General features: G+C 48.6%; 1 protein-coding gene across 2 annotated transcripts in view; it reads right to left on the reverse strand.

Moving 5' to 3' along the window:
* LOC141058478 (alpha-N-acetylgalactosaminide alpha-2,6-sialyltransferase 2-like) overlaps positions 1–21,434 on the reverse strand; it is a 90,916-nt gene that overhangs the window by 50,172 nt on the left and 19,310 nt on the right. For both annotated transcript variants that reach the window (XM_073554700.1, XM_073554701.1), the window contains exon 2: positions 10,573–10,966. In XM_073554700.1, coding sequence (XP_073410801.1) covers positions 10,573–10,966 — 394 coding nt within the window. The remainder of the gene's footprint in view (positions 1–10,572; positions 10,967–21,434) is intronic.

Raw genomic sequence — 21,434 nt, forward strand, 5'->3', positions numbered from 1 at the left:
TTTAGCGATCCCTAGGTGTCCGGCCATGGGAATCTCGTGTGTGATCCGCAACAATTCTGCCCTGAACAGATAGGGTACCACTAACTTTCGGTCCCTGGGCCACGCCTCCGGTGAACCCTGCTGGACCGTTACCCGGTACAGCCGTCCCTGGTCCCAGACCACTCGCTCACGGACTCCAGGGGAGGCTGTGCCGCCTGCTCCTTGAGAGCTTTCAGGCTAGCGTCAGCTTCCAACGCTGCCTGAAATCCCTGACTCGATGTGGCAAGAACTGACGAAACTGCCACCTCCTCTGTCAGCTCCCCGGGATCTGTCTCCTGGCCACTGTCTGACTCGGCAGCCACTTGGTCGGAGAGGGGGAAACCGTCGGACCTCCGCGAGGCTCCTTGGGCTCTGGTGCTCCCACTCCTGGTAACAGCGGCCACAACCACTGAGACCACAGGTAGCGCCTGCTTCCCCTCGGCCCCCGACCAAGTCGCCGGGTCAGGCAGACTTCCCTGGCCTCCTGACATCCCGGATGCGGGGAACTCCTGCCCTGGGGTCTTACCTGGTGGCTCCTCTCCCGGGACGCCCCCTCCCCCCATGGCCTGTTCCTCGTTCTGCAGAGTCCCTAGACTCAGCAGGCTGGATTCACTTAGGGGCCCTACACTGCCCATAGCAGCCCCTCCCTCCACCTCTGAGCTCTCCCCTGCAGTTTTCTCACCTGTCTTCACTGTGAGCCCTGTGTGTGTAGTGTCAGTGCATGGCCTACCATCAGGTTTCACTCCCTCCTCCACTGTTGGAGGCACATTCAACACATTAACATTAGCATTCACAGTAGAGTCATGACATTCTTGGGGAGCCGGACTTGGGGGTTCAGTGGCCACATACTGAGACACTAGCCACCCCAAATCGGTCCCAAGCAACACATTGGCAGGAAAATTTGGCGTTACTCCCACCTCCACTGTTGGAGGCACATACAATACATTAACATTGGTAGTCACAGTAGGGTCATGACATTCTTGGGGAGCCGGAATTGGGGGTTCAGTGGCCACATACTAAGACACTAGCCACCCCAAATCGGTCCCAAGCAACACATTGGCAGGAATATTTGGAGTTACTCCCACCTCCCGCATTCTCCTCCCGGCGCCCCAGTCCAAAAACACCTTGGCGAAGGGCAGCGCCGGTTAAACACCTCCAATTCCGGAGATGGAAAGGGTCTTCCCAGGCACCAAGTCTTGAGGGGACACCAGCTCAGGACGTACCAGGGTTCGTTCAGCGCCTGTGTCACGCAGTCCCATGACCGCTGAGCGGCCGATGGTGACGGGTTGGTAATTGTCCAGGGACCTCCCACCACCCCCTCCCACGCACAAAACAGTGGACGGTTTCTGGGACAGGGATGGGGCTTTATGGCGCTGGGGACACGCAGCCTTAAAGTGTCCCGGCTGGTTGCAATGATGACAACGTCTGGGTTCTGCTCCTGGCCTGGAGAGGGCAGCAGGGGGGTACACCCCTTGCACTCTGGGGGCTGGGGGGACAGGGGCAGGACTGGGCTTACCTCCTCTCCAGGTGCTGCTGGCAGGCTTCTTTGGCTCAGTGGCCCTGTTGTTGGCATACTCGTCTGCCAGGGCGGCTGTAGCAGAAGCCCCCTTTGGTTTCCGGTCACGGAGGAACTGCTGGAGGTCCTCTGAGCAGTTGCACAAGAACTGCTCCGTGACGAACAGTTCCTGGACCTCCTGGCGGGTGATGAGCTCTAGACCCGAGGTCCAGTGCTCTGCAGCTCTCAGCAGTGCCCGCATGTGGTCGGTCCAGGTGTCTTTTGAGCCCCGCTGCAGGCTCCGGAACTTCCTACGGTACAACTCCGGGGTGAGGTTGTAGTGCTGGATCAGGGCCCGCTTGATGCTGTTGTAGTCCTGCTCCTCCCCAGCAGGTAAGTCCCCCAAAACTTCCAGGGACTTACCCCTCAAATGGGGGGTCAGGTACCTTGCCCACTGATCCAGGGCCAGATGGTGTTGGAGGCAGGTTCTCTCAAAGGCCAGCAGAAAGGAATCCAGGTCTCCATCCTTTTCAAGCAGGGGGAAGTCCTCCGCCCGGACCCTGGAGGCCTTGGTCCCCGGTGGGGCTGGAGCGTCCAGCGGGAGCCCGTACTGAGCCATCTCCAGTCAGTGCCGGCACTCCACAGCTTCACGGCGTTCTGCAGCCTGCAGCACACGTTCGGCACGCTCACGCTCTGCCGCTGCTTGCTCACGCTCCGCTGCTTTCTCTGCCGCCACTTGCTCATGCTCCGCTGCTTTCTCTGCTGCCACCAGGAGTCTGTCATGGGCGGCGTCGTTACCAGCCTCGAGCTGTGCCATAGCCGCTTGGAAAAGGGCCTCTGATCTGGACAAGCTGGGGCGGGCAGATGGTGGGCAGTCCACTGCGGGACTGAGCACGGGGGTCTGGCTCCTTGGGGAGCCCTGGCTGAGCTCCCCCTCGCCTTCATTGGTATTGTCCACCACCTCCTCATAGACCATAGCATTGGCCTCCCCCTTTGCCCTACTCCTGGTGCCTTCCGCCATCTTGGGAACCTCTGGTTACTGACACAGCTGCAACCCTGGCCTCGCACACAACTTATTATATTTGCACTCTGACCGTCTAGTGCTGGGCTGACCTTAAGAGCCCAGCAGTGAAAGTTACCGCTGGTAGTCTCTAGTGTCTGGTAGTAGGGGTCCCACGCACACTATTACTCTGATCCCACTGCTGCCACCAATGTGGAGGAACACACACATGGACCCGTTCCTCCCACATCACCACTGTGACGTAACTACACAGGCACAGCTCTCTGGCGCCCCTTTGTCTCTCAGGTCAGTAAGGGAACTGCACCTAGAGCAAATGGCCGCCGGGGAGGATGTCCTTTTACCCGCTGGGTATTCTAAGATTCGCGATCAGAGTAAAAGCATCAGCTCAAGATTAATTTTATAGTTTAATTGCCTTAAAGGCGCATTAGATAATTACAGAAATATACAGTAGATTTGCAGTCAGAGAAAAATATAACAATAAGGGTACAAGACTTAGAGATATTAAGATGGAGGTGAATTTACCAGATTGTATTGTAGGATGCATGTGGGTGCCGGGGAGCTCTGCAGTCCACAGGTACAAGAATCTTAGTTGCCGGACAGACCCCAAAGCACGGGCCGCTGCTCCCCCTTGGCAGGTCTGTCCCCAGTTCCTTCTTAGATCATCCTCGTCTGGTTCTTCTTTGTGAGTGTCTCTGCCAGGGGCTGCTAGTCCTTAAACACGCTAGGTTCCTCCCCCTGTGTCAGAGGGTGGGCTAATAATCTCCACCCTTTAGCTCTCTGCAGAACTTATTTCCAATATCTAAGAAAGGGGGTAACTTTCTACAGCATGATCGGATCAGAACATGAGAGGTACCAGTGAATGCGGTTTGTTTTGCCTGTCGTGTGGAGGGCAAACATGGCCCCATTGGGTCACTGTGGGGGGCCAATCTCTATATCTCAGGAATCAGTGCCCTCACCGACTCGGGAGTCACACTGCCAGATGCGCGATTTCTTCGGGTCACTCGGATAATTTCATGTGTCCATATCTCGAAAGATGAGTTCATAATCCATGATCCTAAGATGGAGCTGAAGCGACTGGTAAACACAATGGATGTGTATTCCTGTGTCTAGCTGGCAGGTACATTCTAATTGAAGCCCTCAGGCATTTTCCTGCCTCATGCTGGCGCGGCTCCTTGCCTAAGCTTTGAAGTTCTGTTTTGGGCCTTATCTCATTATCATTCTAATCGGCCTTGCTAATTAGCATTGGAACACTGAATCCTGCTTTATTCACTATGCATACAGCACCTGGGGGGTATAGGAGCAATTAGCTGCCTGTAATTCTTGAACTCAGACCAAAATGGATGCCAAGCTCTGACATGAGGCCCCATATTTAAGATGGCGGCTGCTCCTTGTCCACTTAGAAGAGTTTAAGAATTTGTTTGCTACTTCCCATCGGTGTTATCAACTAGTCATCAGGGGGCCTCTTTTAACAAAATAGGTTGTGGTCTTTATTAACATAAATGGTGACCATGTAATACTATGACAAGTCTTACAAAGCTGCTGTTACCAGTCTAGCTAATAGCATATGCTCACCTTGTCAGGAACTCATTTTATAAATCAGGGTGGCTTTGGGTGGTGTGGTACAGTAAAGGGTGTCTTACTGGATGGGAGATACATTTCTCCCAGTAGATTATTGTTTGGCCGGGTTTTTCCCTAAAGAAAGGACCTGCGATGATGTCATGGTCACGTGATCAGCCCATGTGATGTCTACCTCACCGGTGGGACGGGTTATGGGCTATGTAATGAATGTTGGTATTTGGCACAGGTTGAGTATGTGTGGAGGATACAGGAACTTGGCTAGAGTTAGCCTGAATCTGTTTGTTGGACCGCACGTGCTGCAGAGCTATAGCAGCAAGACTCCAAACAACCCTGGGAATGGCATCTGGCGGATGCCTCAGGACCTGGCAGCCGCTTAGTTAAGCCCGTCCTGTGCAAGGGGTGAGTCTGGGACCAGTGGTTCTCCAAGCTGGAGTACATTTATGGTTTTCCCTTATTTTCTGTTAACCTGCTGTTTGCAAAGTGACATTAAACCACTGAAATTGGACTTTAAGCCTGTGTGTTGCCTCGTTACTGCAGCCCTGCCATTACCTACCAGAGCGAATCCCTACAATTGGTGGAGAATGCGGGCAAACGCAGTGGGGCCAGGCTGTTTTTGCTTATTTTTGATCTGTACCCCAGCCTATGTCCTGGGTGAAACAAGTGGCACAGACCCAGGCAGGGAACTTTCCAGAAATGGAGGTCACGGTCAAAACGCTCATAGAGTCCATGCGACAGCAGCAGTGTATGCAGCAGCAAGCTACACAGCAGCAACAGGCTATGCAGCAGCAGCAGGAGGCCATGCGACAGCAGGCTATGCAGCAGCAGGGTATGCAGCAGCAGGCTATGCAGCAGCAGCAGGAAACCAATCAGCTGTTGATACAACATATCACGACAGCACAGACAAAAGGAACTAACCAGGGAATACATGATGTCCGGAAAGGGGTTCTTACAGCGGTTCCCAAAATGGAGAAGTCGGATGATGTGGAGGCGTACCTGGAGATGTTCGAAGGAGTCGCTGAGAGAAGCTACCCCGGGACCAGTGGGCAGAAATCATCGCTCCGTTTCTGGCCCCAGGACCTTTGAGAGCATATCTGGACCTACCCATGGAGCAAAGGGCGGACTACACGGTCATCAAGGGTGAGATACTGGCACGTCTTGGGGTAAATGTGTTAGTTCAAGCCCAGCGGGTACACCAGTGGGAGTTTACCCCCTCTAAGCCAGCTCGGTCACAGTATTATGACCTGTTGCTCCTGTCACGAAAGTGGTTACAGCCTGAGGTGTTCTCCCCCACGGCCAAGGTGGACCGCATAGTGACTGATAAGTTTTGGAGGGCTTTGCCCCACTCCCTCCAGACATGGGTCGGACAGGCATCCCCTACTAACACCATGCACATGATAGACCTCATAGAAAGGCATGGGGCTACCAAAGAGCTACAGGGAGGGACTCCCCGGAAGGTACCAGGAAGATTCCCTAAGTCTCCACCCCTGCTTCAGCGAGTGGAGCCCAGGAAGGCCGCTCAGGACTTATCTGGGTAAGTAAGGAGCCCCATAATCTGCTGGCGGTGCCAGGAACCAGGGCATATGAGAGCTGTTTGCCCCCACCTGGCTGAGCCCATGGACACCAATTTTGGGTACCACCAGTCTCACTATGCCGAACCGATGTGTGCAATGGGCACCCCGAAAGGTCCCAATATGGAACATTTGTGTCAGGTTGAAGTGGAGGGCACCACGGCTGTGGCCCTATTGGACTCAGGGAGTCTTGTAACCCTGGTATGAGCCAGCTGGATACAAACCAGCGAGTATACGGGTCGGAAACTTGGGGTGTTGTGTATACATGGGGACTTAAAAGACTATCCCACCGCACTTGGGGTGATCAGCACGCCAGCGGGGAAGCGGTGCCACGAGGTAGGGGTTGTGACTAATTTGCATTATGAGGTGGTAATTGGAAGAGACTTTCCTTTATTTTCTATGCTGTGGCCATCTGTTGTCTCACCCACGGAGCAACTGCCGGCACCAGAGGCAACCAGGTTACATTCTCCAGAAGTAGGGCATGAACCTGGTGGCCCAGAGGAAGAAGTGCTGGTGGTAGGGGTAACCTTCCCTTCGGTGGACGAGGGGAAGAGTTCTCCCATAGAAGTATTGGTTGGAGAGGTGGAAGACTTGCCGCTGGGACCCGAGTTGTCTGACTTGAATTTGTCAGGTGACAATTTTGGTATGGCACAACTCCGAGACCCTACTTTGGCCCGGGCCAGAGAAAATGTACTGTTTGTCAATGGGGAACCCCAACAACCTGGGGCAGCTACAGTGCTTCCATGCTGTGAGCTACACCAAGATTTGTTGTACCGAGTAGAGAAAATACGTGGGGAACAGGTAGAACAGTTACTTGTACCTCCAGGTAGAACAGTTACTCGTACCTCAGACATATCCTAGGCTGGTAATGGACTTAGCGCATGCGCATGTACTTGGGGGGCATTTGGGCCAAAAGAAAACCCTGGACCGAATTCTGCAGTGGTTCTACTGGCTAGGGGTCCATAAAGAAGTTAAACGGTACTGTAGTTCCTGTCCAGTGTGCCAGGTAACCAGTCCCCAGCCTCACTTTCGGAGTCCTTTGGTGCCTTTGCCAATTATAGAGGTACCCTTCGAGAGAGTGGCAATGGATCTGGTGGGGCCTCTCAATAAATCAGCAAGGGGACACCAACACATCCTGGTAGTTCTAGATTATGCTACCCGATATACTGAGGCCATTCCTCTGCACCACACATCAGCTAAGCTTATAGCACAGGAACTCATGGGTATGTTTTCACGGGTGGGAATTCCTCAAGAGATTTTAACAGACCAGGGAACCCCCTTTATGTCAAAAATTATGAAGGAACTCTGCCATTTACTAAATGTTAAGCAGTTGCGCACATCGGTCTATCATCCCCAAACAGACGGTCTGGTAGAAAGGTTCAATAAGATGCTGAAAAGCATGTTAAGAAAGGCAGTTTCCAAAGATGGGAAGGACTGGGATCTATTATTGCCATACTTGTTGTTTGCAGTGCGGGTGGTGCCTCAGGCATCTACCTGGTTCTCGCCCTTTGAACTATTGTACGGCAGACATCCACGGGGCTTACTCGATATAGCCAAAGAGGACTTGGAGAACCAACCTACTCCCCACAAAAGTGTAATAGAACATGTTGCAAAAATGCAAGAAAGAATGGAGACAGTCCTACCCTTAGTCCGGGAACATATGGAGGCAGCACAACAGTCACAGAGTCGGGTCTATAACTGGGAGGCTCGAGTAAGAACCTTTAGCCCTGAGGATCGGGTGTTGGTACTTGTGCCTACCGTAGATAGCAAATTCCTGGCAAGGTGGCAGGGACCCTACGAGATCATGGAAAAGGTGGGGCCATTAGACTACAAGGTACACCAGCCAGGATGGAGAAAGCCAGAACAGGTTTACCATGTTAATTTGCTTAAACCATGGAAAGATAGAGAAAACCTTGGTGGGGATAGTCCGCTGCCTGCGTTTCAGATGGAGAAGGCTCCATTACCTCAGGGCGAGGCAGGAGAAGCCCAACCCGCAGTCAAAATTGCAGATATTTTGTCTCCTAGACAGGTTCAGGAGGTCCGGGAGTTCATTACCCGAAATACAGATGTTTTTTCAGAGCTCCCCGGACGCACCTCCCTAATCCAACTAATCCAACATGACATTGTCACGGAGCCACAGGCCAAAGTCAGACTAAAGCCATATTGGGTGCCTGAGGCCCGGCGACAAGCCATCTCAGAAGAGGTGAAAACTATGCTACAGTTAGGGGTCATAGAAGAATCCCAAAGTGAATGGGCCAGCCCAATAGTCCTAATACTCAAGCCTGATGGGTCTCTAAGATTCTGTAATGATTATACAAAAGTTTAGTGACATTTCAAAGTTTAACGCCTACCCCATGCCCAGGGTTGACGAGTTGATAGAGCGATTTGGGCAGGCACGGTATTTTACAACTCTGGACCTCACAAAAGGTTATTGGCAGGTACCCCTGACAGAGGCGGCAAAGGAAAAAACGGCTTTTGTAACGTCCGAGGGGCTGTTCCAGTATAAGGTGTTACCCTTTGGGTTGCTTGGCGCACCAGCAACGTTCCAGCGATTAATGGATATTGTTCTCCGTCCCAATCGCAGCTATGCCTCGGCCTATCTAGACGATATTATTGTGCACTGACTGGGAAAGTCACTTAGCAAAAGTACAGGCAGTGATAGACTCTCTGCCACAAGCAGGGCTAACTGCGAACCCAAAGAAGTGTTTCACAGGGTTGGAGGAAGCTCGGTACTTGGGTTACGTCATTGGGAGAGGAGTTCTCAAGCCTCAAGTAAACAAAGTGGAGGCAATTCAGAACTGGCCCCGTCCTCTCACAACAAAACAGGTAAAAGCCTTTTTAGGTTTGGTGGGATATTACAGGCGGTTCATTCCCAACTTTGCAACCCTGTCCATGCCTTTAACAGACTGCTTAAAAGGAAGGAAATCTGTGATAGTCCACTGGAATGATCAAAGTTAAAAGAGGTACTGTGTGGTACACCAGTCCTGATCACTCCGAATTTCAAAAGAGAGTTCGTTGTGCAGACTGATGCCTTTGAGATAGGGCTCGGTGCTGTGCTGTCTCAGGAGGTTAACGGGGAAGAGCATCCCGTTAGTTTCCTAAGCCAGAAGCTTACCCCAGCTGAAACCAGGTACAGTATTGTGGAGAGAGAGTGCCTGGCCATCAAGTGGGCACTGGAGTCATTGCGCTACTATTTGCTGGGGAGAACATTTCGGTTGGTGACAGATCATTCCCCTCTTACGTGGATGAGTCAAGCTAAGGAGAGGAATGCCCGAGTCACCAGGTGGTTCCTGTCACTGCAAAATTTTAAATTTTCAGTAGAACATCGGGAAGGCAGACTACAGGGGAACGCAGATGCCCTGTCCAGAGTTCACTGTATGTCATGTGTTCACTCCTCTAGGGTTGAACATAGGAGGGAGGTATGTGGTACAGTAAAGGGTGTTTTACTGGATGGGAGATACATTTCTCCCAGCAGATTATTGTTTGGCCAGGTTTTTCCCTAAAGACAGGACCTGTGATGATGTTATGGTCACGTGATCAGCCCATGTGATGTCTACCTCACCGGTGGGAGGGGTTATGGGCTATGTAATAGAGGTTGGTATTTAGCTCATGGTGAGTGTGTGTGGAGGATACATGAACTTGGCTGGAGTGCACGTGCTTCAGAGCTATAGCAGCAAGACTCCAAACAACCCTGGGAATGGCACCTGGCGGATGCCGCAGGACCTGGCAGCCGCTTAGTTAAGCCCGTCCCGTGCAAGGGGTGAGTCTGGGACCAGTGGTTCTCCAAGCTGGAGTACATTTATGTTTTTCCCTTATTTTCTGTTAACCTGCTGTTTGCAAATTGACATTAAACCACTGAAATTGGACTTTAAGCCTGTGTGTTGCCTTGTTACTGCAGCCCTGCCATTATCTACCAGAGCGAATCCCTACAGTGGTCACTATTGATTGGATTGTGCTATTTGTGAACCTTTTGGCATAAGCATGGATAGTATTATTTTTGGGTCACTATATGGTTTACTATGGTGGTTGAGTCAATAGAATATGCTACATTTGGCTCCATTTCAAGAAAAGCCAATCTTGTCTATGGCATCTATGAAGAGGGATCGTTTGAATTAAGTATATGTACAGTATTGGTCAATCCAGCATGTCATGCCAATATGGTCAGGTACAACTTTGTCCACATTCCCATGTTTCTCACCCAAGGCTTGGTGGACATCCAGATTTGCCTTCCTACAACCATCTGATTGTCCTCCCCTGTCCCCAGTAATGACGGTGATGTAAGCCTTTACCCGTGACCATGTCGTCAGTAGATAATAAGTTCTGCTCCAGGATGTGGGAATTTTCTGCTTTTCTTCTTCAATCAGTTACAGCATGAAAACTATTTGTTCTCTCAGTATTTCTTTTCTCTGTGTCATGGTGTTTGGTGACGTTAATATATCACCAGGTGATTCATATTTACAGAAGAAACGCATACACAGAACATATCTATCTGAGCTCCTAATAAACCAGGAGGTTCCTTTACGGCACAGAGACATAGTAAGATCCATAAACAGCAGTTTGCATGGATTCAGTAGTACTGAGGTGTTAATAAGTTAAGTGTTAATTAATAATAAGAAAACACATCCATCAATAGCTTTCTGATATTTTTAAGAGGAGACCTGATCGATCAACAGTTTGCTGCTGGTTTCCAAAATAAATAAGAAATAAGATTTCATCCATGTATCATGATTGCCCCCATGCTCCTGGAGCATCCTGAACCAAGTAAAATTCTATTGTTTTCAACCCCTAACAGATGCTTTACCAACACTGACAAGCAGCAACCAACTATAATGTGATATCAAACAATGGAAAAATTAATTTGTAGCATTCACATTTCAAAATTTTGGACTTACAGAATGGACATGCGTCTCATCAGTCGCATACTTATTTCCCAAGTAATTGAAGGTTGTTGAGGGCGAACTCTTTTTGGTTGGTTTTGGTATAAGTTTTGTAGTTATTACATTCTGTGGTTTGGACGTAACATTTGGTTTTTGGGTGGTCACATGTGATTTTGCTGACTTATTTTGTTGCTTGATGGACTCATTTAGAGGTTTAGAGGTTGTTTTTGTAGTTTTCCTGGTGACTGTAGATGACTTTCTAACGTTTTCAATTGGTTTTGGTGAGGAGGTTGTGTTGTTACCCTCAGGTTGTAGAGACTCTGCAGAATGCTGTATGGTCATCTCTGGTCTTTCTTCTCTTTTTTCTATTTCTTTAGAACCAATGTAGTTTTCTATCAGGTCAATTTGGCTGTAAAAGAGGATCAGATGAGGTCAGGCAGGTTGAATACTTTCTCGAGATCAATCAAAATACCTACAAAATTCTAAAATGGTTGATCAAGTTCTCCTCTAATAGTGGGTCCAAGAGCTTGGCCTCTAGCCTATCAGAAATAGAAGTTAAATTCCTTCTTGACCAGTCCAGACTATGGGGCAGTCAACTCGCTAGTTACATTTCTGGTAAATTTAGGGTGGGTTTGTGTTTTTACAACTCAGCCAATCTGAACAGGGTGATCTTCAGCAAAACAAAAAAAGGTAAGGCAGGTTGAATACTTTCTCGAGATCAATCAAAATACCTACAAAATTCTAAAATGGTTGATCAAGTTCTCCTCTAATAGTGGGTCCAAGAGGTTGGCCTCTAGCCTTTCAGAAATAGAAGTTAAATTCCTTCTTGACCAGTCCAGACTATGGGGCAGTCAACTCGCTAGGTACATTTCTGGTAAATTTAGGGTGGGTTTGTGTTTTTACAACTCAGCCAATCTGAACAGGGTGATCTTCAGCAAAACAAAAAAAAAAGCACGAACAAGGGCTGAGCAAAAGCCCGAGCTTCTGATTCTACAAGAGGTAGATTTTAGATCATTATAAAAAGTGCTATTTAATGTCTCATACAAATTACATGACTGTCAGCCAAACCCACCAATTTCGGCGGAAGGCTCGGGCAGTTGGACTTTCTCTTATCTCCCACTGAAAACGCATGAACACTCAACCAAATGTAGAGTTTATGTGTGTGAGGTAGATGGTTGAAAGATAGGTGTCTGCCAAACGAATGGGAAATAACTTGCCCAACAACTATCTCATGTGCATGGCCAGCTTTAATCCAGAGGAACTAGTGTATAAGTCAATATTGCATTAGAAATAACAATTTTGAATCAGAATTTAGTAATGCCTTAATTGCCCTGCGAGAGATCTGTAGGGGAATTGAAAACTTGCCGTCCAGGCCATAATTGACGCTCATTGACAACATGTTCACCTTCATGAATCTGTCACTTGTCAGTCAGAGAAGTGTTTGGAATGAATCAGACACTATTATGTTGACGCTGAGGTCATATGGCTAGATATGCGATAACTGACATGTTTTTTCAGTTGTAGACAGCAGCTTCAACCATTTCTGGAAATCCCACTTGTTCTTCCTCATTACTTCTACTCAGCAGGTTTACTTCCATAGAAATGCAAATGCTCAGGGTCCAGTGTGTGGTTTATTAAGATGAATTACACTGCATTCCTTAGATGCTAATGGGTAAAGGTTCACCGGCCCTACCCGTGTTGATCTGTGTCCCTACTTCATTATATACCTTACAAACCCATCGGCTGCAATATTTCGTCAAGTTTATGCATCAGTGGTTAAATCCTTACTTTACTCCTTGCTTTATTTATATGGAGAGGTCTAATCATAATTCTGCAGGCTCCAGTGCGAAAATCTAACAACACCCCCTGCTTGTTCAGGGTCTGTCACACCAGGCACTGTGCAATCATCTTATGCAAAAAAAAAAAAAACTAGCAGCCCCCCCTAGATTCAAAGAACCGAAAAATTACAAGAATCCCTTGTGTCACCTGGTCAAAGTTGGCATTTTAAAGGGTTTTTTAGCACACAAAAAAGTCTGCTTTTTACAATGCTAAAAATTGAAAGATTTGTAAGGATCCCCCACCTTTAATATGGACTGTAGCTATCAGAAGCCCCCACTGTTCACATTTGTCCCAGACCTTTGCTGGTTTGACCGTTGTGGTGGAGATACCACCTGGTTACCTATATTAGTGTATTGTCGCTTAATTCTCATACTTAATGCTTTTTATGACATTTTATTTTTATGTGATGGAACAAATGCCATACAGATCTAGTAAAACTGTATGGGCGATGCAAATTACTGACTAGTATGTGGGAAGAGAGCCCAAGTCACACCATTGGCCAATGGTTCCTTGTTCCACTATCTAGCCTGTATGACTGAGATTCAGCACAATACTAGATTGTGCCTTCTGCACACAGATTGGAGCAGCACACTGGTGGAACAGAGCCTCGTGAGTATTATATGTCGAGTTTTTTTGCATTGTTGAGTACTTGTGGAGCATCATACTATGCATCTGGCTGTGGGAACATCATACTGTGTTGGGAGTTGTGTGCGATCATTCTAATTGGGGGATATAGTGCCATCATACTGTGTGTGAGAGGCCTGTAGGGGACCATACTGTTTGGTAGGGCTTGTATTTGGAAAAGGACCAGTTTTTACCAGAGGACTCCTTGAATACAGAGGTACTAGTGACAGTACAGAGATTTTTCAACAGACTAGATAATAAAAGTTAATATGACGTATACTGATAAGAAAGAAAGATAATAAATGAATCATAAAAGGCCGGGAACAGAAACAGTCAGAGACGAGTCAGTCAGAAGTTCTGGTCACAAGATGGCGGCGCGGGACTGGAGCAGCGCCGGGATGAGATGAAGACCACAGCTGGTGAGTATACGACTAGGGTGAGGGAACCCAGTTTATTAGCAACACTCGAAGTAAAAAAAAAAGCTGGAATGGTGCTTTAACGTAGAATCACTGTGTACAGTGTCTTGAAAAAGTATTCATACCCTGTTAACTTTTCCACATTTTTTCACACTACACCCACGAACTTAAATGTATTTTATTGGGATTTTATGTGATATACCCACACAAAGTAGGAAGTATTGTGAAGTGTAAAGGAAATGATACATGGTCTTCTAAATACAGTGGAGGAAAAAAGTAATAAGTCAGTTCTCCCACTTAAAAAGATTATTGACGCCTGTAGTTGACATCATAGGTAGACCACAACTATGAGAGTCAAAATGAGAAAATAAATCCAGAAAATCACCTTGTCTGATTTGGCAAGATTTATTTTGAAAATTATGGTGGAAAATAAGTATTTGGTCACCTAAAAACATGCAAGATTTATGGCTCGCACAGACCTGTAGGCAAGCAGCTTGCTGTGAAGAAATCATCTGTGGGAGCAATAATAAGAAAATGGAAGACATACAAGACCACTGATAATTTCCCTCGATCTGGGGCTCCACGCAAAATCTCACCCCGTGGGGTCAAAATGATCACAAGAACGGTGAACCAAAATCCCAGAACCACATGGGGAAACCTAGTGAATGACCTGAATAGAGCTGGGACCACTGTAACAAAGGCCACCATCAGTAACACACTACACCGCTAGGCACTCAGATGCTGCAGTGCCCGATGTGTCCCCCTGCTTAAGCCAGTACATGTCTGGGCCCGTCTGAAGTTTGCTAGAGAGCATTTGGATTATCCAAAAAGAGTATTGGGAGAATGTGATATGGTCTGATGAAACCAAAGTAGAACTGTTTGGTAGAAACAAAACTAGTCTTGTTTGGAAGAAACAGAATGCTGAGTTGCATCCCAAGAACACCATACCTATTGTGAAGCATGGGGGTGGCAACATCATGCTTTGGGGCTGTTTCTCTGCAAAGGGACCAGGACGACTGATCCATGTACATGAAAGAATGAATGGGGCCATGTATCGTGGACTTTTGAGTGCAAACCTCCGTCAGCAAGGGCATTGAAGATAAAAACGTGGATGGGTCTTTCAGCATGATAAAGACCCCAAGCACACCACCACCACCAGGCAATGAAGGAGTGGCTTCGTAAGAAGCATATGAAGGTCCTAGGGTGGGCAAGCTAGTCTCCAGATCTCAGTCCCATAGAAAACCTTTGGAGGGATTTGAAGTCCGTGTTGCCCAGCAACAGGCCCAAAACATCACTGCTCTAGGGGAGACCTGTATGGAGGAATGGGCCAACATACCACCAACAGTGTGTGCCAACCTTGTGAAGACTTACAGAAAACATTTGACCTCTGTCATTGCCAACAAAGGATATATAACAAAATATTGAGATGAACTTTTGTTAATGACAAATACTTATTTTCCAACATAATTTGCAAAATAAATCTTGCCAAATCAGACAAGGTGATTTTCTGGATTTGTTTTCTCATTTTGACTCTCATAGTTGTGGTCTACCCATGATGTCAATTAGAGTTGAGCAAAACGGGTCGAAAAATTTCAAAAGTCCCCGACTTTTGGCAAAGTCGGGTTTCATGAAACGAAACCCGACCCTAGGATGAGGTCGGCCACGAGGTCGGCGACTTACGCGCCAAAGTCGCGTTTCAAAAGTTTGTTTTGCGCTCTTTTTCAGCCAATCAGGATCCACGGACACTGTGGGCAACGTGATGACATAGGCAGGGGTCACCACCATCTTTCAGAAGGGCATGCAAGTGATTGGCTTGCTTTGGTGGGCGTCACAGGGGGTATAAAAGGACGTGCACGCCGACCGCCATCTTACTTCTGCCGATCTCAGTATAGGGAGAGGTTGCTGCTGATTCTGTAGGGAGAGCGTTAGGCAGGGAAGAAGACAAAAAAACTGCTTCTGCTGCTAGCGATTTGGCCTGCACAACACACCAGTCACTGTGTGTGCAGTGCAAGGGGAGGCTATATAGTGGTGTATCAGTGGTGTTGGTTGTTGGGCTGCCTTCTAAGGCTTCCTGACATTCCTGCATTGCTGTTTACCCTCTGCTCCGCAAACTGCTTTTTTAAAAGCAATCCCAATTTTTTTTTTTTGTCCTGCTGAGAAGAAAAAAAAACTGCTTCTGCTGCTAGCGATTTGGCCTGTACAACACACCAGTCACTGTGTGTGCAGTGCAAGGGGAGGCTATATAGTGGTGTATCAGTGGTGTTGGTTGTTGGGCTGCCTTTTAAGGCTTCCTGACAGGCTGGCATTGCTGTTTACCCACTGCTCTGCAAACTGCTTTTTTAAAAGCAATCCAATCTCCCTTATCCTCTAGTCACTCTTGTCACAGCTGTGCCATCGAGCCTGTGACATAGCGCTCAGATATCAGTGGCCCTCACACAATCCAAAAGTGTCCAGTGTCCACAAGTGTCTGCAGAAATTCAAAATCTCCCTTATCCTCTCGTCACTTTTGTCACAGCTGTGCCATCGAGCCTGTGACATAGCGCTCAGATATCAGTGGCCCTCACACAATCCAAAAGTGTCCAGTGTCCAAAAGTGTGTGCAGAGATTCAAAATCTCCCTTATCCTCTAGTCACTTTGGTCACAGCTGTGCCATCGAGCCTGTCACATAGCGCTCAGATATTAATTGGGCCTCACACAATCCAAAAGTGTCCAGTGTCCACAAGTGTGTGCAGAAATTCAAAATCTCCCTTATCCTCTAGTCACTTTGGTCACAGCTGTGCCATCGAGCCTGTCACATAGCGCTCAGATATTCATTGGGCCTCACACAATCCAAAAGTGTCCAGTGTCCACAAGTGTGTGCAGAAATTCAAATTCTCCCTTATCCTCTAGTCACTTTGGTCACAGCTGTGCCATCGAGCCTGTCACATAGCGCTCAGATATTCATTGGGTCTCACACAATCCAAAAGTGTCCAGTGTCCACAAGTGTGTTCAGAAATTCAAAATCTCCCTTATCCTCTCGTCACTTTTGTCACAGCTGTGCCATCGAGCCTGTGACATAGCGCTCAGATATCAGTGGGCCTCACACAATCCAAAAGTGTCCAGTGTCCACAAGTGTCTGCAGAAATTCAAAATCTCCCTTATCCTCTAGTCACTTTGGTCACAGCTGTGCCATCGAGCCTGTCACATAGCGCTCAGATATTCATTGGGCCTCACACAATCCAAAAGTGTCCAGTGTCCACAAGTGTGTGCAGAAATTCAAAATCTCCCTTATCCTCTGGTCACTTTGGTCACAGCTGTGCCATCGAGCCTGTCACATAGCGCTCAGATATTCATTGGGCCTCACACAATCCAAAAGTGTCCAGTGTCCACAAGTGTGTGCAGAAATTCAAAATCTCCCTTATCCTCTAGTCACTTTGGTCACAGCTGTGCCATCGAGCCTGTCACATAGCGCTCAGATATTCATTGGGTCTCACACAATCCAAAAGTGTCCAGTGTCCACAAGTGTGTGCAGAAATTCAAAATCTCCCTTATCCTCTCGTCACTTTTGTCACAGCTGTGCCATCGAGCCTGTCACATAGCGCTCAGATATCAGTGGCCCTCACACAATCCAAAAGTGTCCAGTGTCCACAAGTGTCTGCAGAAATTCAAAATCTCCCTTATCCTCTCGTCACTTTTGTCACAGCTGTGCCATCGAGCCTGTGACATAGCGCTCAGATATCAGTGGGCCTCACACAATCCAAAAGTGTCCAGTGTCCACAAGTGTCTGCAGAAATTCAAAATCTCCCTTATCCTCTCGTCACTTTTGTTACAGCTGTGCCATCGAGCCTGTGACATAGCGCTCAGATATCAGTGGGCCTCACACAATCCAAAAGTGTCCAGTGTCCACAAGTGTGTGCAGAAATTCAAAATCTCCCTTATCCTCTCGTCACTTTTGTCACAGCTGTGCCATCGAGCCTGTCACATAGTGCTCAGATATCAGTGGCCCTCACACAATCCAAAAGTGTCCAGTGTCCACAAGTGTCTGCAGAAATTCAAAATCTCCCTTATCCTCTCGTCACTTTTGTCACAGCTGTGCCATCGAGCCTGTCACATAGCGCTCAGATATCAGTGGGCCTCACACAATCCAAAAGTGTCCAGTGTCCACAAGTGTCTGCAGAAATTCAAAATCTCCCCTGTCCTATAGACACCTTGTACCTTGTTTTACATTACTATATAGTTTGTTGGATTTTGTCTACATTTCTACCAAAAATGAGGAAGGCTGGTGGAAGAGGCCGTGGAATTGGGCGGGGGTTGGCAGCTGGTAATGATGGTGTTGGTGGTGGATCTGATGGTAGTGGCAAGAGCAAAATAGGACCGAATGCAGGAGGTGTTGAGCCTGCGTCATCGTCTGGCTACATAAGGCCTCGAACGCTTAGTTTTCTAGGAGTTGGCAAACCGCTTTTAAAGCCAGAGCATCAGGAAAAAGTTTTGTCTTACATTGCTGACTCAGCCTCCAGCTCTATCGCCTCTTCTTCTTCAGTTGTAAAAAGTAAAAGCACTGAGTCGTCATTGGAGGCTCATGTTCATGAACCACACCTTTCCTTGTGTCCTTCACCCCAACCAAGATTGAAGGATGACGCAGGCCATACTACTGATTACTCCATGGAGCTGTTTTCACATACCATGCCTGGATTATCAAGTCAAATGGTGAATTACCCAGGCCAAGATGAATCTGACATGGAGTGCACTGATGCACAGCCGCTGATGGATGATTCTGCTGGTACATTCACTCAGAGCACTACATTGTCCTCGCAGTGTACAGAGCCAGATTCTGACCCTGATGAGACTCAGGTGCCCCTTCCCGCACACTATACCACCATACACGGTGACACAGAGGAAGGTGCACATGACATAGAAGAGGAGGTGATGGATGACCCAGTTGTTGACCCAGATTGGCATCCATTGGGGGAAGAGGGTGCTGCTTCCAATAGCTCAGATGAGGAGCATCCACAGCAGACATCGACATCGCAACAGCTGTTATCTGGCAGGCCCGGAGCACTCCAAAGACAGGTTCCAAACATCAAAAGAGTTGCTGGACAGCTTGTCCAGAGGGTCAAAAGATCACAGCGTGCTAGGCCGCAAAATGTCTGCCAAAGTAGGAAGAGTGCAGTGTGGCACTTTTTTGACCAAAATCCTCATGATCAGGCCAAGGTTATCTGTAAGAAGTGCGCAAAGACCTTTAGCCGAGGGAAAAATCTGAAAAATTTGAATACCAGTTGCATGCTTAGACATTTAACCAGCATGCACTTGCAAGCGTGGACACAACACCAAACCTCAAGTGCCACATGTGCAACTGATCACAACGAAGGTAGTCAGCAACGCTACATTGTTTCCCCCACTGTAAGCCCACCGGTTAGCACAGCAGCAAATGTTGAGGTGTCGTTGCAAGGCCACAGCAGTCAGGGAATCCCACTGTTATATCAACGAAAGACTGATTCTAGGCCATCAGAAAGAACACCAACTCCATCACCATCATCAACCCTCTCTCAGTCCGCCCTGTCCACCGCTACTTCCACCATATGCAGCTCTCAAGTCCAGCTCACCCTCCCAGACACTATGAGTAGGTTAAGAAAGTACTCAGTCTCTCATCCGCGTACACTGGGTTTGAACGCCCACATTGCCAAACTAATCTCGTTTGAGATGATGCCCTTTCGGTTGGTGGAAAGCACAGCTTTCCGCGAACTCATGGCCTATGCAGTACCATGCTATGACCTACCCAGTCGCCACTTCTTCTCTCGCAAAGCCATCCCAGCCCTCCACCATCATGTGAAAGACCGCATTGTCCATGCACTCAAGCAGTCAGTGAGCGGAAAGGTGCACCTCACAACTGATGCATGGTCCAGTCGGCATGGCCAGGGCCGTTACGTGTCCATCACTGCGCACTGGGTTAATGTGGTGGATGCAGGGTCCACAGGGGACAGCGGTGGTGGGACAGTGCTGCCTAGCCCACGGTATAGGAAACAGTTGGCTGTAGGCGTTCGACCCTCCTCCTCCTCCAGAAGCGAAAGCTCGTCCACAGAGCGCAGTCGTACGAGCACTCCATCTGCAGCTGCCACTGTTGCACACGATGTGTCCCCCTATCGAGCAGCTAGTGGAAAGCGTCAGCAGGCTGTGTTGCAGATGATGTGTTTGGGCAACAGACACACCGCCGAGGTGCTGGCCGAGTACTTGAAGCGACAAACTGAGTCATGGCTGGGCAGTGTACATCTTGAGGCAGGCAAGGTAGTTAGTGATAACGGCCGTAATTTTGTGGCAGCCATAGCCCTTTCAAAACTCAGCCATATACCTTGCTTGGCTCACACCTTGAACCTGGTGGTGCAGTGCTTCCTCAAAAATTATCCGGAGTTAACAGCCCTGCTCCAGAAGGTGCGAAGACTGTGCGCGCATATCCGCCGGTCGCCTGTACACTCCGTTCGTATGCAGAAGCTGCAGCGATTGCTCCACCTTCCCAACCACCGCCTCATTATCGACATTGCAACAAGGTGGAACTCCACCCTGCACATGGTGGAACGGCTGTGCGAGCAGAGGCAGGCCATAATGCATTTGTGGGAGGATACACGGCCAGGCACTTTGAGAGCAGACATGGAGTTGACAGGTGTGCAGTGGTCGAAGCTGAAAGACCTCTGTAAAGTCCTTCAGTGTTTTGAGGAATGCACACGGCTGGTAAGCGCAGACGACGCCATCCTAAGCATGAGCATCCCACTTATGCGTCTGCTCATGCAAACTTTGACGCACCTTAAGGAGCAGGCGTCTGCAGCCAATGTTGATGAGGAGGAAGAGGAGGAGGGAATCCTTGATGACATTCAGCCATTGTCTGCTCAGGGACCTCTCCTGGACGAGGTGGAGGAAGAAGAGGAGGAGGAGGAGGATGATGGGGATGATTACTTAGGGGAGGAGGATGCATCTCGTGGGGCAAGTGAAAATGTTGGCGTGGCAAGGTCTGGTACAGGGTTTGTGCGTGACTGGAGGGATGTGGATTTGCCAGAAAGTGCTCCTCCAACCAGCACTCGCAGTGCATCATTGACACCGGGAACATTGGCCCACATGTCAGATTATGCCTTGCAGATCCTAAAAAGGGACCCACGCATTGCCAAAATGATGAACGATGACGACTACTGGTTGGCCAGCATCCTGGATCCACGCTATAAAGGCAAATTACAAAACATCATGCCACAGGAGAACCTTGACATAATATTGGCTAATAAACAAGCAACTCTGGTAAATCGGTTGCTTGAGGCATTCCCAGCACACAGCAGCGGTGATGGTTCTCACACGAGCCGTACAGGCCGGGGGCAGCTTGGCAGTGGTGTTCGTGGTGCACACAGCAGAAGTGGCGTTGGAGACAGGGGTTTCATGACAATGTTGTGGACTGATTTTTCAAGTACCGCTCACACAACTGGTAATACTGCATCGATGGAAAGTGACAGGAGACAGCAGTTGTCAACTATGGTTACAAACTACTTTTCCTCCCATATCGATGTTCTCCCACACAGGTCATTCCCCTTTGACTATTGGGCCGCTAAACTGGACACCTGGCCTGAATTGGCACAATATGCCTTACAGGAGCTCGCTTGCCCAGCTGCAAGTGTGCTATCGGAAAGAGTCTTCAGTGCAGCTGGATCAATCCTGACAGAAAAAAGGACCCGTCTGTCAACCCAAAATGTGGATGATCTAACCTTCATTAAAATGAACCACGCATGGGTTTCCAAGGATTTTGTCCCACCTTCCCCTGATGACACATAGGGTGACAGAAAAATGGCTTGCTTTGGTCCACCTCTTCCTGGGACTTGACCTATTTCACCTTTTGCATCAGCTGAATGTCCAACATCAACATATGCCACTTTCTAAAACTCCCTAACTGTGCTGCCTCCCCCCCCCATGGCCGGGGTCACCACCTAGCGCACGACACCGTGCGAGTGCCGTTGCCCTGGACAGGTGGGTAGGCCGACTCTTGGGCGT

This window comes from Dendrobates tinctorius, unplaced genomic scaffold (assembly GCF_039654945.1).
Source record: "Dendrobates tinctorius isolate UK_male_01 unplaced genomic scaffold, ASM3965494v1 ptg000212l, whole genome shotgun sequence".
NCBI lineage: Eukaryota > Metazoa > Chordata > Amphibia > Anura > Dendrobatidae > Dendrobates > Dendrobates tinctorius.